This window comes from Microcaecilia unicolor, chromosome 6, assembly GCF_901765095.1.
Source record: "Microcaecilia unicolor chromosome 6, aMicUni1.1, whole genome shotgun sequence".
NCBI classification, from domain to species: domain Eukaryota; kingdom Metazoa; phylum Chordata; class Amphibia; order Gymnophiona; family Siphonopidae; genus Microcaecilia; species Microcaecilia unicolor.
Genome location: NC_044036.1, coordinates 307324211 through 307339429, shown reverse-complemented (window position 1 = coordinate 307339429; position 15219 = coordinate 307324211). Strand labels below are relative to the sequence as shown.

Sequence of the window (15219 nt, the reverse complement as noted above, 5' to 3'; positions counted from 1 at the left end):
TATCATCTAAGCGAATTCTATAATTGGTGCCTAAATCAAGACACCGATTATAGAATACACTTAGCACTGATTTCAGCACCAATTTTTTAGGTGCCATATATAGAATCTGGCTGAAAAAATCGGCACAAAAAAAAGCACTATTCTATAAGCTGCACTTAAAGGACTTCTTTTATTTTTGTTACATTTTTACCCTGCGCTTTCCCACTCATGGCAGGCTCAATGCGGCTTACATGGGGCAATGGAGGGTTATGTGACTTGCCCAGAGTCACAAGGAGCTGCCTGTGCCAGGAATCAAACTCAGTTCCCGAGGACCAAAGTCCACCAACCTAACCACTAGGCCACTCCTCCACTGTTGCTACTATTTGAGATTCTACATGGAATGTTGCTATTCCACTAGCAACATTTCTTGTAGAAGTCGGCCCTTGCAGATCACCAATATGGCCACGCAGGCTTCTGCTTCTGTGAGTCTGACGTGCAGGACGTCAGACTCACAGAAACAGAAGCCTGCGCAGCCTTCTACATGGAATGTTGCTAGTGGAATAGCAACATTCCATGTAGAATCTCAAATAGTAGCAACAGTGGAGGAGTGGCCTAGTGGTTAGGGTGGTGGACGCTAGTGGAATAGCAACATTCCATGTACAATCTCCAATAGTAGCAACATTCCATGTTGAATCTCCAATAGTATCTATTTTATTTTTGTTACATTTGTACCCTGCACATTTCCACTCATGGCAGGCTCAATGCGGCTTACATGGGGCAATGGAGGGTTAAGTGACTTGCCCAGAGTCACAAGGAGCTGCCTGTGCCTGAAGTGGGAATTGAACTCAGTTCTTCAGTTCCCCAAGACCAAAGTCCACCACCCTCACCAATAGGCCACTCCTCCACACTAGAGATTTCTGCACAGCAAATGAGAAGAGCTATGGGCTTCCTCTTATTTGCCACTCAGGAATCGCTAGTGTGGCTTTGTAAGAGAAGCCCTGAGGGGGTCTTTTACTAAAGTTTAGCTTGAGTTATCTGCAGCAGGGCCCATTTTATTCCTTTGGGCACCGCTGCAGATAACAAGCTAAGCTTTAGTAAAAGACCCCCTAAGTTAGGAGTGGTTTATAGAATCACGCCTACGCCTGGGAATCATGCCTAACTTTAGGCACAGCCATTTGCACCAGCTGAAAATGGGATTTGTTTGCAGGTTGATATTTTGTTGGAGCAGCATACAGTTAATCCTAAAATGTTGTAGTAAATCAGCTTTGAAAACCACGTGCCCCGTCCCTCACCTTTCCATTAGACGAAACACTGTAGATGAGTGATGCATTGTTTGAGACACATTGAGGGACATAATTGAAAAGGGCACCCACGTTTTGCTGAGGACGTCCTCGCAAAATGTCCCGGTGGAGGGGCGGGGAAACCTGTATTATCGAAATAAGATGGACTTCCGTCTTTTGTTTCGATAATACGGTCAGGAACGCCCAAATCTTGAAATTTAGGTCGTCCTTAGAGATGTCGTCCCTAGACTTTTGCTCATTTCTGATTTTCGCCGATAATGGAAACTAAGGACACCCATCTCAGAAACAGCCAAATGCAAGCCCTTTGGTCGTGGGAGGAGCCAGCATTCATAGTGCACTGGTCCCCCAGATAGGCCAGGACACCAACCGGGCACCCTAGGGCGCACTGCAGTGGACTTCAGAAATTGCTCCCAGGAACATAGCTCCCTTATCTTATGCGCTGAGCCCCCCAAAACCCACTACCCACCACTGTGCACCACTGTCATAGCCCTTATGGGTGAAGGGAAGCAACTAGATGTGGGTACAGTGGGTTTCTGGTGGGTTTTGAAGGGCTCACATTTACCACCACAAGTGTAAGGTAGGGGGGGATGGGCCTGGGTATGCCTGCCTGAAGTGCACTGCAACCACTAAAACTGCTCCAGGGACCTGCATACTGCTGTGATGGACCTGAGTATGACATTTGAGGCTAGCACAAAATATTTTTGAAGATGTTTTTTTCAGAGTGGGAGGGGGTTAGTGACCACTGGGGGAGTAAGGGGAGGTGATCCCCGATTCTCTCCGGTGGTCATCTGGTCAGTTCGGCACATTTTTGTGGCTTGGTCGTAAGAAAAACAGGACCAGGTAAAGTCGTTCAAGTGTTCATCAGGGACGACCTTTTTTTTTTCCATTATGGGTCGAGGACGCCCATGTGTTAGCACACCCAAGTCCCGCCTTCGCTACACCTCCGACATGACCCCAGGAATTTTGGTCATCCCCGCGACGGAAAGCAGGTGGGGACGCCCAAAATCGGCTTTCGATTATGCTGATTTAGGCGACCCTGTGAGAAGGACGCCCATCTTCTGATTTGTGTCGAAAGATGGGCGTCCTTCTCCTTCGAAAATAAGCCTGATTGTCATTGAAATATTGTCATTTTGGATCTTGGTTTCATCAAGAAAATTGTCTGTTATAACCAAATTTTTGTTGAGAAAACTGTTCAATAGAAATCTACTCTTGCCAGATTCCACGGAACTCTTCTGCTACTTGTAAGGAAAATCAAAAAATTACACAGAAAATATGTTTGCAAATTCTCTGAATAGTAATTTTAATAATAGAAGCATTTTTAAAAATCTCTTTACTGTAATTTGTAAACTGTTCAGCAACTCCCCCACTCACTTTTACCCCTGTAAATCTGGTGTATTTTGCCTATTGCTTTTTTCTTCATTCTTTAAAATGTTTTGCTGTCCTTGAACTGATTTGACATTTGACCTTTTGGGGTTTTTTCTCACCTTTCTGTTATCTGTTTCCTCTGCAGCATGTGATTGCCATCCAGTGGGTGCAGCTGGCAAAACCTGTAATCAAACTACAGGCCAATGTCCCTGTAAAGATGGCGTGACTGGCATTACCTGCAATCGATGTGCCAAGGGTTACCAGCAAAGTCGATCCCCGATTGCTCCCTGCATAAGTATGTGGACAAATCTTTTTGAAGTCATTATCACCGTTGAATTAACTTAAGGGTCCTTTTACTAAGCTGTGGCAAAAAGAGACCTTAGTGCTCCTTTACATGAGTTTTTCAATATGCTAAAGCCATTTTCTGCAGCCGTACAAATGCCATTAGCACCCGACCATTCAATAATTTTACCATATGAGTACTTATCAACATTCAGAAGTCCTTTTATTAAAGTGCGCGGAAAAATGGCATGTGCTGCAGGGGCGTAGCCAGACTTCGGAGGGAGGGTGGTCCAGAGCCCCCCCCCCCCCAGTGCCGCTGACCCCCTGCCGCCATTGCCGACACCCTCCCCCCCCCCCCGCCGCCACCAGCACCACCAACAACAACTTTGACCCCCCTGCCGATGACCCTCCCGACCCCCCCCCCCCCCCCCCCCGCCTGCCGTCGCTGTCTCCTACCTTTGGTGTTGGGGGACCCCAATCCCTGCCAGCCGAGGTCCTCTTCTTCCTTCGTTCTGTTTCTGAGTCTGACGTCCTGCACGTATAACGTGCAGGACATCAGACTCACAGAAACAGAACGAAACCTTGCGATCTGCAGGGCTTCGTTCTGTTTCTGTGAGTCTGACGTCGTGCAGGACGTCAGACTCAGAAAAAAAACGAAGGAAGAAGACTTCGGCTGGCGGGGGTTGGGGTCCCCCGCCAGCAAAGGTAGCAGACGGCGACAGCAGGTTGACGGCAGGAGGGGGGTTGAGAGGGTCGTTGGCGGGGGCGGGGTCCAGGGCCAAATCTACGGGGGCCCAGGCCCCCGTGGCCCCATAGTAGCTACGCCCCTGCTGTGCTGTTGTAGGCACGTGTATTGGACACGCGCAGGTCCATTTTTCAGCGCACCTGCAAAAAAATACCTTTTATTTGGCCGAAAATGGACGTGCGGCAAAATAAAAATTGGCACCTGTCCATTTTGGGCCTGACTTAGTGGTAAGGTCTGACATATTAACCGGGCGGTAATCATCAGCGTGTATACACTGCCGATTACTGCCTGGTTAGCGCCACGCGATAGAAAATAAAAATATATTTTCGGACGCGTGCATCGGCATGTGGTAGCCGGGCAGTAGTTCCAAATTGACACACATTGCACATGTGTAGGCGCCTACGCACCTTAGTAAAAGGGCCCCTCATTTTGTAAATGCCCACTCTCCACCCCCTAATATGACCCCTCAAAAATAAATGTAAGCATGTGGTTAGTGTATGCTAATTTGGCAGTCATTGCAGAACACCGCTCTTCTCACGGTATGCCATTTTAAGATGCGCTAGCGCCTAATGCAGCGTAGTAAAAGGGCCCCTTAATAAGCTTAGGGGGTCTTTACAAAGGTGCGTAAGTGTCTACGTATCTGCAGCACACACCAAATTGCCATTACCACCCGGCTACCATGGACCCAAGCAGTAATTCCGAATTTGACGTGGCGCTGAAAACATGGTAAACAGCAGTTGGCACATGCTGCATGATTACTGCCTGGGTAGTGCATGAGACCCTACTGCTAAGTCAATGGGTGGCAGTAAGATTTGACACAACCTGGTTTTTATTTTGCTGCACGTTCATTTTCCTGCCCATTAAAATAATCCTCTTTTTCCAGACGCAGTACAATAAGGGTCCAGCGTTTGCCCAAAATACACGCCCACACTGTTGCAGGGCAGTTTTTCGTATGACTTTGTAAAAAGGCCCCTTAGCAACTAGTAATTCCAGGTTATATATACAAAACAATGAGTCTGTTGTGTGTGACACAAATATGGGCTTCCATTGAGTCTTAAAATAAAAAAGAATTATTCTGAGGGATGCAATTGTATTCGTTACTGGTAAAGGATAATGTTGAAGACTGAAAAGGAATATTGTCTTTGGGTACCTCTACATCCCATCCCTGTTCCCTCTAAGCCATGCAGGAGCCCTCCACCTGCAGGGCCGGTCTTAGCAAGTGCGGGGCCCTATGCAGACCAATTTGACAGGGCCCCACCCTAGCCCTGCCCCACCCTAACTCCGCCCCACCCTAGCTCCACCCCCACCCTAGCTCCAGAGCCGGCCACCCCTCTCTCCGAGCTCCAAGGCCCCCAGCTCCAGGGCTTGTCGATCCTACACAGTCAATGCCAACTGAAAACCATGTCTTTTTCACAAACACAGATACACCCTAATCCACTATAGAATAAGTAGTAATATTTAAACTTTCTATTTAGACAAAAATTAAACTGAACCCCAAGATGCCAGACTCTGCATACAATACAACACCACAGAAACAGAAAATGTGCCCTAGTACTGTGCAAAATATAAAGACAACAGATGTAAATTTGAAAAAAAACCTAACAAATACCAATCACCACTTTACAAATTAACAAATAGAAATAAAACAAATATAGAAAATAAAATAATAGCATTTTATTGGACTAATACATTTAGCTTTCAGAGGCCAAAACCTCCGTCCTCAGGTCAATACAGTATAGAGCTGTTAAAGTATCCTATCCTGACCTGAGGAAGGGGGCTTTGTTCTCTGAAAGTTTGTCAAAATGTATTAAAATTAGTCCAATAAAAAGATTACCTTATTTACATGTTCTATTATAAACATTTATTAGCACAGCTACAATACTATATCCTAAAGCAAAAAAATAAAAATATATATTTTATTTACAGTTTGTCGTCTCTGGTTTCTGCTTTCCTCATCTTCTTTTCACTGTCTTCCTTCCATCCAACATCTGTCTTCGCTCTCTCTCTGCCATCCAGTGTCTGCCCTCTCTGCTGTCCCCTTCATCCAATGTCTGCCCTCTCTCCCTGCCCCTTCCGTGCACGTCTATCTCTGCCCCTTCCATTCACTGTCTGCCCTTTCTATCCCTTCCATCCACTGTCTGCCCTTTCTCTCTGCCCCTTCAATCCACCATTTACCCTCCCTTTCCCATCCATCCGGGTCTGCCCTCCCTCTCGCTCCCCCTTCCATCCAGGATCTGCCCCTCTCTCTGCCCCTTTTTTTCAGCCCCCAGTTCCAGCCCCACTATCCCACCAGTCCCCCGTTTCAGCCCCAGCCCTTTTCTCCCACCAGTCCCGAGCTTCAGCCCCCAGCCACTCCTCCCTGTCCCCTTTTCAGCCCCCAGTTTCAACCCGTCCCCAGCCCTTTTCTCTCACCAGTCCAAGCTTTAGCCCCAGCCACTTCTCCCTATCTCCTTTTCAGCCCCCAGTACCCACAGTTTCAGCCCCTGCCCCTTTTCAGCATCCAGTCCCAGTACTAGACCCCTTATCCCACCTACCCTCCTTTTCAGCCCCCAGTTCCAGCCCCCTTCATCCACATGTCTTGTATTAGAGCCCCCCCCTTTTCAGCCCCAGAACCATTCTCCCACCTGACCCACGCATGCCCCATTTTCCCACCAGCCCCATGCATGGCCCCCATTTCCCATATGGCCCCTTCTCAAACCCCAGTTCCAGCCCCCTTCTCCCATCTGAGAACCCCCATCCCACACCCTTCTCCCACCTGAGTCCCCCTTACCCCCTCCCCCCAAATGAGAACCCCCATCCCACACCCTTCTCCCATCTGAGTCCCCCTTACCCCCTTCCCCCAACTGAGAACCCCCATCCCACACCCTTCTCACGAGTCCCCCTTACCCCCTCCCCCCAACTGAGAACCCCCATCCCACACCCTTCTCCCATCTGAGTCCCCCTTACCCCCTTCCCCCAACTGAGAACCCCCATCCCACACCCTTCTCACGAGTCCCCCTTACCCCCTCCCCCCAACTGAGAACCCCCATCCCACACCCTTCTCACATCTGAGTCCCCCCCCCTGACCCGACCCACCTACCAACTCTTTTCCCCTGCTGCACCCACTAACTTAAAAAAAAACTTGAGAAGCGCCGAGTAGCAGGCAGAGCCTCGCGTCTGCCCTGCTAGTAAAAATCTCCTGCACGTCGTTGGGCCGGCCTTCCTGCATTAAGTCCCGCCCTCCTCTGAGGTAATAGGCTCTTCCCGCATTAAGTCCCGCCCTCCTCTGAGATAATAGGCTATTACCTCAGAGGAGGGCGGGACTTAATGCAGGAAGGCCGGCCCGACGACGTGCAGGAGATTTTTAGCAGGGCAGATGCGAGGCACTGCCTGCTACTCGGCGCTTCTCAACTTTATTACATTACAGCGATCGATCGTCGGGGGTGGGAGCAGCAGGCGGGGCGACCCCAGGCGTGCCGCGCGGGGCCCCCTTGAGCGCGGGGCCCTATGCGGCCGCCTCGGTTGCCTCGCCCTAAGACCGGCCCTGTCCACCTGCATTCCTGCCAGTGGCAGTGTGGTTTCAATATCACAATTTCCATATCAAGGGACAGGCAAGTTCTGCAGAACTCCTGAGGTCCTGCCTGTCCTTGATGATTGAAAGCATGATATTGAGACATCACTCCTCGCTGGCAGGAATGCAGCTGGAGGAGACCCACACAGCTTGGAAGGAACATTGCTCTACACCTCCCCATGCAATAGTATGATGAACGTTGAGATCTCTGTGTTTTTAAAAAAATTGTTTTAAGAACCAGGCACATGCATTCTTGCCAGCATCCTGTTGATTTCTTCACCCTGCCTTTCCAGTAGGCAATAACTGGCATGATGACATCGTTCTGAGGGAACTGAAGAATGTACTTTTAAGTTATATACCAAGAAACTGACCAATCAGATGTTTTGGCTCCTCAAGGCAAAAAAAACCCCCAAAACACACACACACACACACACACAGAAAAACAACAACAAAAAAGAAGTAGCGACCACTGAAGTTCCAACTCTGGGATATTTATTAACAAATCAACACTATACAAGAAATATCCTAAATATGATTCGATGCAGTACTGCGTTTTCTGCCTCAGGAGCCTTCTGTAATTAAAAACAATAAATGATGATATGAATAACTTGACCAAACAAACGATTAAAATATAGAAATAAGAAGCATATTCAAAACAATAAAATACATAATAAAACATAAAATTATACAAATCATATGTGTATAAATAAATAAAATACAAAAAAAGAGCAAAAAGGTGCAAAAACAATGTTTTTGCGGAAACAATTTAAAAATATTTGAAGTAAAACATAAGAACCAAAAAGAAGAAAGAAGGGATACCTATGAAACAACTGGAAGATGGAGCAATAGTTGTCAAACAAGCAAGTTGATAATTTTTAAGAATTTGGCTAGTACTGCTTCAAGCCAAGATTACATCTAATCTTGTAAAGGTTTCTTGAGAATTTGCTATTATATATATATATATATATATATATATATATATATATATATATATATATATATATATATATATATATATAGAAAAAAGGAAAAGAAATTCAATATTTATAGGTCATCAAAATGCTGATCACCATAGGCTGAATATCAGGCCTCTAGTTTATAGAATTGCCCTTATAGCAGTGGTGTTCTTAGGGGGGGTGCGGTCCGCCCTGGGTGCACGCCGCTGGGGGGATGCCACGCGCCTGTCGGCTCCGCTCGTTCCGTGCTCCCTCTGCCACGGAACAGGTTCCTGTTCCGGGGCAGAGGGAGCATGGAACAAGCGAAGCCGACAGGTGTGCGGCAACCCCCCCCCCCCCCCAGCAGGTAAAAATGCACCTGGGGGGGTGTCCTTTCACCGGGGGGGGAGGGGTCCTTTCACCGGGGGGGGGGGGGCGCTGCACCTGGGGGGTGAGAGCATCGGCGATCCGCCCCGGGTGTCAGCCACCCTAGTAACACCTCTGCCTTATAGAGTCATCAAGGTTAAAGCGAACCCAAAAGCAATGGAGGCAAAAGTGAAACCACATTTTGGTATCTTCTTAGCTTTCAAGAGATAGAAAAAATTCTCATTATTTAAAAAAACTTTCTCATCTTCCCTCTTTCCATCTACAGAGATTCCAGTTGCTCCACCCACTACAGCAGCCAGCAGTACAGAGGAACCTGCAGGTAGGCACCTATATTTACTCCTTCTAACTGTGGTGATTCTTCCTCTGCATTATTCTTCCTCATACCCAGTGGTGTGCTGGCAAAGTTTTGGGGGTGGGGCCGAGGTGGATTGGGGAGGCAATGCACTCCTTACTCTCCCCTCTGCTCTCCATTCGGGCATGCTAGGCATACCTTTGCTGGCAGGGATGCCAACTATCTTTCTCTTTTGATCTAGGCACAGGAAAAAAAAAAGATTTTAAATGCTCCCAGGTTTCAACCTAATTCATGTTTAATGTGGGATATAAATGTCATAAATAACTTAAAATAAGTAAATAAATAGATAGAAACTCTAGATGTTGAGCACCTGATTCCCATAACATGATGCCTGTTTTAGTGGCTCTTTACCAGGAGAAAGAAATCTGTGCATGAATACAACACATGCTAGAGTGTCCCTATAACCAGCCCCTCCTCCAAATGACACACTAATTACAGTTTATAACAAATTACTACTCTACCTATGAAAAGCTGGCATGTTTGAACATATAAACGAGATTCCCTAATTTGTCTGTTACACATGAACCTTATTCTACCACAACATCACTTTGTATTTGCTCATACCAGAATTGGCGAACGCCTTTACGGTACTATATAAGCCACATTGAGTCTGCAAATAGGTGGGAAAATGTGGGATACAAATGTAACAAATAAATAAATAAAGGACTGTTTGCTTTGTTTGGGATGATGGCTGCGCAGGGTAGGGGAAAGAGACAAACCTCCAAGGAATCTTGACTTAATACGTCTTCTGTTCTCAATCTAATCTCTTTGAGCTGCAGTCCTGCATTCGCTGTTGCTGGCTTCCTTTCTCCTCCCGGGCCCGGTACTTTGGCAGCCTGAAGCAAGAACCATGAGCTGTGATCCTCATGCTTGCTGTAACCCTTATCTCCATTATTAGTTGATGTACCTCTTTGGGGCAAAGATTAAAATCTGTTTTTTCTCTCTCTCTCTCTCTCTCTCTCTCTCTCTCTCTCTCTGGCTGTGATTAGAGCTCCCTCTAACGCTCCTCTGTTTTTCCAGTGCCTTGATGAACAAGTTAATGGACAAAATCCCTGGGTGGCTGTTTATCTCCTGCTACTTAAGGTGTTAGCACTTACCAGATCCACTGCTTCCAGCACTCCAGATCCCTTCCCTGATAGGGACTGCCTTGTGGCTGCAGCTTAACTGTCTTTAGCTTTCTCTGATTGAGGGCCAAGACCAGGTCTCCCCAACAACCAAACTCCTGTCTTCTGCAAGGCACTCAGCCTCAGGGGACAGCTGTGGATCAGACTGGCAACCCATGATTGGATCAGTTTCTCTGGGAACAGTCCTCTTGCCTCCTGTGTACATCAGGAACATGCTATGAATCAGACTAGCAACCCCTGTGCTTTTATCTCCATCTCCTTAGCCTCTAGAGTAGGAAGTCAAGGGGTACTGACTCACTAGTGCTTTACATACTCATTACTGGACCAGGGGGGGACACGGTTCCTCCCTTAATTCAGAGTTTTATACTTCCCTCTAAAAGATCAAGCTTCAGTGCTACAGGATCATTTGTTCAGAATAGACCACCTCCTATTCAGATTTGATTAGCACCTTTCTGCAGCAGGGACCTAGAATGTCCTTTCTGTAACTGCATTGGAAAGAGCATTTTGATAGCTTCCTACATCTAGTTAAAGTTGCCAGCCACATTGACAATAGACCATGCTTATATTGTCTCATGTCATCTGTGGCTACATAACTCCAATTTTTGTAAGAAACTCAAGACTACATGTCCATAAATGGAATGCAATAAAACGGGAACCTGGATCAGCTGGTCCTTGGTGCATGGAATCATCGCATAGCTTCAGCTTCTTTACTGTGGTGATTGAGCCCTGGTAGCAAGTCCTGTGTAAGTACTGGTAGCAAAAAAAAGCCCCGTTATCAGGAGCTGCACTATTGCTGAATATTTCTGCAAAACTTTCCAGAGGCCCTGGCTCTGGTTAACCTGTCTTAACAGGCCAATACAATGCAAACATGAGGCCCACAGGAGAATGGTCAGGGTAAATTATTATCTCTGAGAGCTTGTAGATTCCTGTACTGTTTGAACAATACTATCTGTCTTCCTGGCTTCACAAACGCTAAGTATTTACTTTTCACTTGGTAACATAAGAATATTCATAAATTAGAAATTTCGTATGAAGTGATGTACATAACCTTAAACTGAACTTGGAACCTATGTCTATGTTCCGTGACCCACCCTCTTCCTGGGGTGGGTCAAGTAACCATTCACACAAAAACAAATTTCAAGCTATCACACTGTTTTGGCACACTTGAGTGATGCGTCTGTAAAATGTGTGAACTATTTCAAAAGTTACATGGGGCCTGCAGCCTGATTGGCAGTGTGTGAAAACTGGAAATCATGGCTCTGGTTGTCCCCAGCCACTCACCTTTTGTGAAATCACTGTCATCACTCTTCGGATGGGGAATTTGGAGCAGTGGTATCTCTTGCAAAGCATCTAATAAAGGGATGTATATGGACTGCTGTGATCCTAAAGTGATACATAAGGTATGGCAGTATTAGATTTAGCAATGAGCAACCTTTTCCATCACAGAGCACTGCCTTATAAGCAGGGGCATAGCAATCATGGGGGCATGGGCCTCCATGGATTTGGCCCTGGACCCCCCCCCCCCCCCCCGCCGCGACCCTCTCGACCCCTCCTTCCCGCCGCCAACCCTCCCCCGCTGACGTCACGTACCTTTGCTGGCGGGGAACCCCCAACCCCCGCCAGCCGAGGCTCTCTCCTCGGCCGCGCGGCATTGATTGCTGAATGATCTGATCAAGTTTCTGTGCGTGCATGCAGGATGTCAGACGCACGCACAGAAACAGATTGAAACTTGATCAGATCATTCGGCAACGCCGCGCAGCCGAGAAGAGGACTTCGGCTGGCGGGGGTTGGGGTCCCCCGCCAGCAGGGGTACACGGCGGGAGAGGGTTGGCGGCGGGAGGGGGGTCGAGGGGGTTGTGGCAGCGGCGGGGTGGGCTAAAATGTGACCCCTTGGGCTTTGGACCCCCCTCCCGTCGAAGTCTGGCTACGCCCCTCCCCCCCCCCCACACACACACACACACTTTACTCAGGGAGAACATGGTGCTGCATCTGCTGGTTCAGGGGTATGGGCACAACTAGTGGATTTACAGGGGCTCAGTGCTCTGGGGAAGAATTTCCCCTTTCCCTCTAGCCACAGGGAGTAGAGTACTGTTATAGGACCACTGTGGTGGCTTGAAATGGGGGTGCAGCTGCTCGTGACACTAGACAGAACTGCCATGAGGAAGTGATTTCAACACCTGCCCTTACTCTGCCCTCTCACTCACAAAACAATTCTTCTGCATCTCCATCCGCTCACAAGCCGTCTCTCTCTGTAGCAACTCAATTCTATCCTGTAGCAGCTCACAGTCTGTTTCTTTCACTACTTACAGCTTCAGATCTTGAAGGCTTGCATGAGATCGTATGATTTATTGCAGCACCTGCATAGAAGAAACAGAGCTTGGGCTGCCACTTACCAGGTTCCAGGTGCTCTGCTCCATCTCCCAAGTTTTCTGCACTGGGTGGGAGTTTCCCAATTTGGCACAGGACAGTAGGAGATGGTCTCTCAAAGCTACAGACTCCCACCCACTGCTGGAAATTTCACCAGTCTGATATCAGGGGAGCCCTCCTTTGACAAGCGCTGCATCTTCTGCTTACACAAGACACCATTGGAAAAAAGAGAGGGTCCAAAGTACACCAATCGAGCAAAGCAGAACAAAAAGACCTTCAGGAGCAGGACAATGGGAAAAAAACCAACTCTTTATTAGGAGGACATAAGAGTACATAAGAACCTAAGAGTAACCATACTGGGTCAGACCAATGGTCCATCTAGCCCAGTATCCTGGTTTCTAAACAGTGGCCAAGCCCCAGGTCACAAGTACCTGGCAGACACCCAAATCGTGGCAACACTCCATACTACAAATCCCATAAGTACATAAGTAATGCCACACTGGGAAAAGACCAAGGGTCCATCAAGCCCAGCATCCTGTCCATGACAGCGGCCAATCCAGGCCAAGGGCACCTGGCAAGCTTCCCAAACGTACAAACATTCTATACATGTTATTCCCGGAATTGTGGATTTTTCCCAAGTCCATTTAGTAGCGGTTTATGGACTTGTCCTTTACGAAACCATCTAACTCCTTTTAAACTCTGCCAAGCTAACCGCCTTCACCACGTTCTCCGGCAACGAATTCCAGAGTTTAATTATGCGTTGGGTGAAGAAAAAGTTTCTCCGATTTGTTTTAAATTTACTACACTGTAGTTTCATCGCATGACCCCTAGTCCTAGTATTTTTGGAAAGCGTGAACAGACGCTTCACATCCACCTGTTCCACTCCACTCATTATTTTATATACCTCTATCATGTCTCCCCTCAGCCGTCTCTTCTCCAAGCTGAAAAGCCCTAGCCTCCTTAGTCTTTCTTCATAGAGAAGTCGTCCCATCCCCGCTATCATTTTCATTGCCCTTCGCTGCACTTTTTCCAATTCCACTATATCTTTCTTGAGATGCGGCGACCAGAATTGAACACAATACTCAAGGTGCGGTCGCACCATGGAGCGATATAACGGCATTATAACATCCTCACACCTGTTTTCCATACCTTTCCTAATAATACCCAACATTCTATTCGCTTTCCTAGCCGCAGCTGCATACTGAGCAGAAGGTTTCAGTGTATTATCGACGACAACAACCAGATCCCTTTCTTGGTCCGTAACTCCTAACGTGGAACCTTGCAGTTGCTTCCCATGTCTGCCTCAATAGCACAGGCCATGTTTCGGTGACTCTACGCCTACATCAGGGGCCACATAAGTTTCCACAACTCTTTATAAAGCAGTGGCAAAACTGCCAATGACAATAGATGGATGTCTTAGTCCAGTGTATGCTGAAATCTCTGTTTTTGTGTTTTTTTTACAGTGCTTTCAGCATACACTGGACTAAGACATCTATCTATTTTTATCTATTTTTATATACCCTTTCAGCGTATAAGCTTATATTTACAGTGCGCCCTTATTGACAGCTAAGCCCAGGGCTGCCGAGAGGGGGGGGGGGGCAGGGGGCAAAATTCCCCAGGCTCAGCCTCCAAGGGGGACCCTGGCATCAGCAAGCTTCTTCCTGCTTCCAGCTCTGTTTATCTCCTGCAGCTCCTGCGTGCCGGAACCTGGGTTATCATGTTAATACAATTATCCGGGTCCCGGCACACAGGAGCAGGAGATAACAGACCAAGGAACATAAAGGGATGGGGTCCTGAATGGGGGAGGGGAACGATGCGGTGGCGGCCCAAGTGGGGGGGGGGCGGTCTTGCCCCGGGCCGGGCGGCTCTCTCGGCAGCCCTGGCTAAGCCTTGTCATTGCCAGTTTTGGCACTGCTTTATAAAGAGTTGTGGAAACGTGATCCTTGATGCAGACGTAGATTCACCGAAACATGGCCCATGTCAGGTCATCTTAAGAAAGAATTGGGTCTATCCCCATTGTCCTGCTCCTGAAGGTCTTTTTGTGCTTTTTGCTCTGCTTACACACCACCTGTGCTAAGGGCAGCCTTGAGCTTCATGCTGATGTCTCACTACATTTGGCCATCAACTGAGAGACCTTTGACCTGGTCATTGTAACAGATGGTGACCAGGTGAAAGGTCATCATCTGGGAAATAGAGAAACAAGAAATGGGCTGAGCTATTTTGGAAAAGTAATATGTGCCAGAGGGGTCCAGAGAAAAAAAGAGATGAGGGGAAAAGTTGGAGAGGGAGGAAATATTTTTTCTTAAATAAATATACACTGCTGTTTTATATATGGGCAACAGTATAAGACCAAAATGTTAATGATCTCAAAACTCAAGCCCTCAGTTTCATGATCTTTATTATGTAAAATGCCTCCATCCTTTGAGCAGTTCCATAAGCACTGTCTATTCTAAATTACCCGAATATTTTAGTTATGATCAGGGGCGTAGCCAGACTTCGGCGGGAGGAGGGTCCAGAGCCCGAGGTGAGGGGGCACATTTTAGCCCCCCCCCCCCGGTGCTGCCGACCCCCCCCCCCCCATCATTGCTGGCCCCCGCCGCCACCACCACCAACAACAACAACAACTTTGATGACCCCTGCCGACAACCCTCTTGACCCCTCTCCCGCCAACGACCCTCTTGACCCCCCTCCCACCACCAACCCTCCCCTGCCGTTGCCGTGGGCTACCTTTGCTGGCGGGGGACCCCAATCCCCGCCAGCCGAGGTCCTCTTCTTCCTGCGAAGGCTTCGTTCCGTTTCTGACGTCTTCTTCCCATGAAGGCTTTGTTCTGT

General features: G+C 47.8%; 1 protein-coding gene across 1 annotated transcript in view; it reads left to right on the top strand.

Moving 5' to 3' along the window:
* Positions 1-15219, top strand: part of NTN1 (netrin 1) — a 334581-nt gene that overhangs the window by 262595 nt on the left and 56767 nt on the right. The window contains exons 4-5 of the mRNA XM_030208106.1: positions 2791-2940; positions 8810-8863. Coding sequence (XP_030063966.1) covers positions 2791-2940; positions 8810-8863 — 204 coding nt within the window. The remainder of the gene's footprint in view (positions 1-2790; positions 2941-8809; positions 8864-15219) is intronic.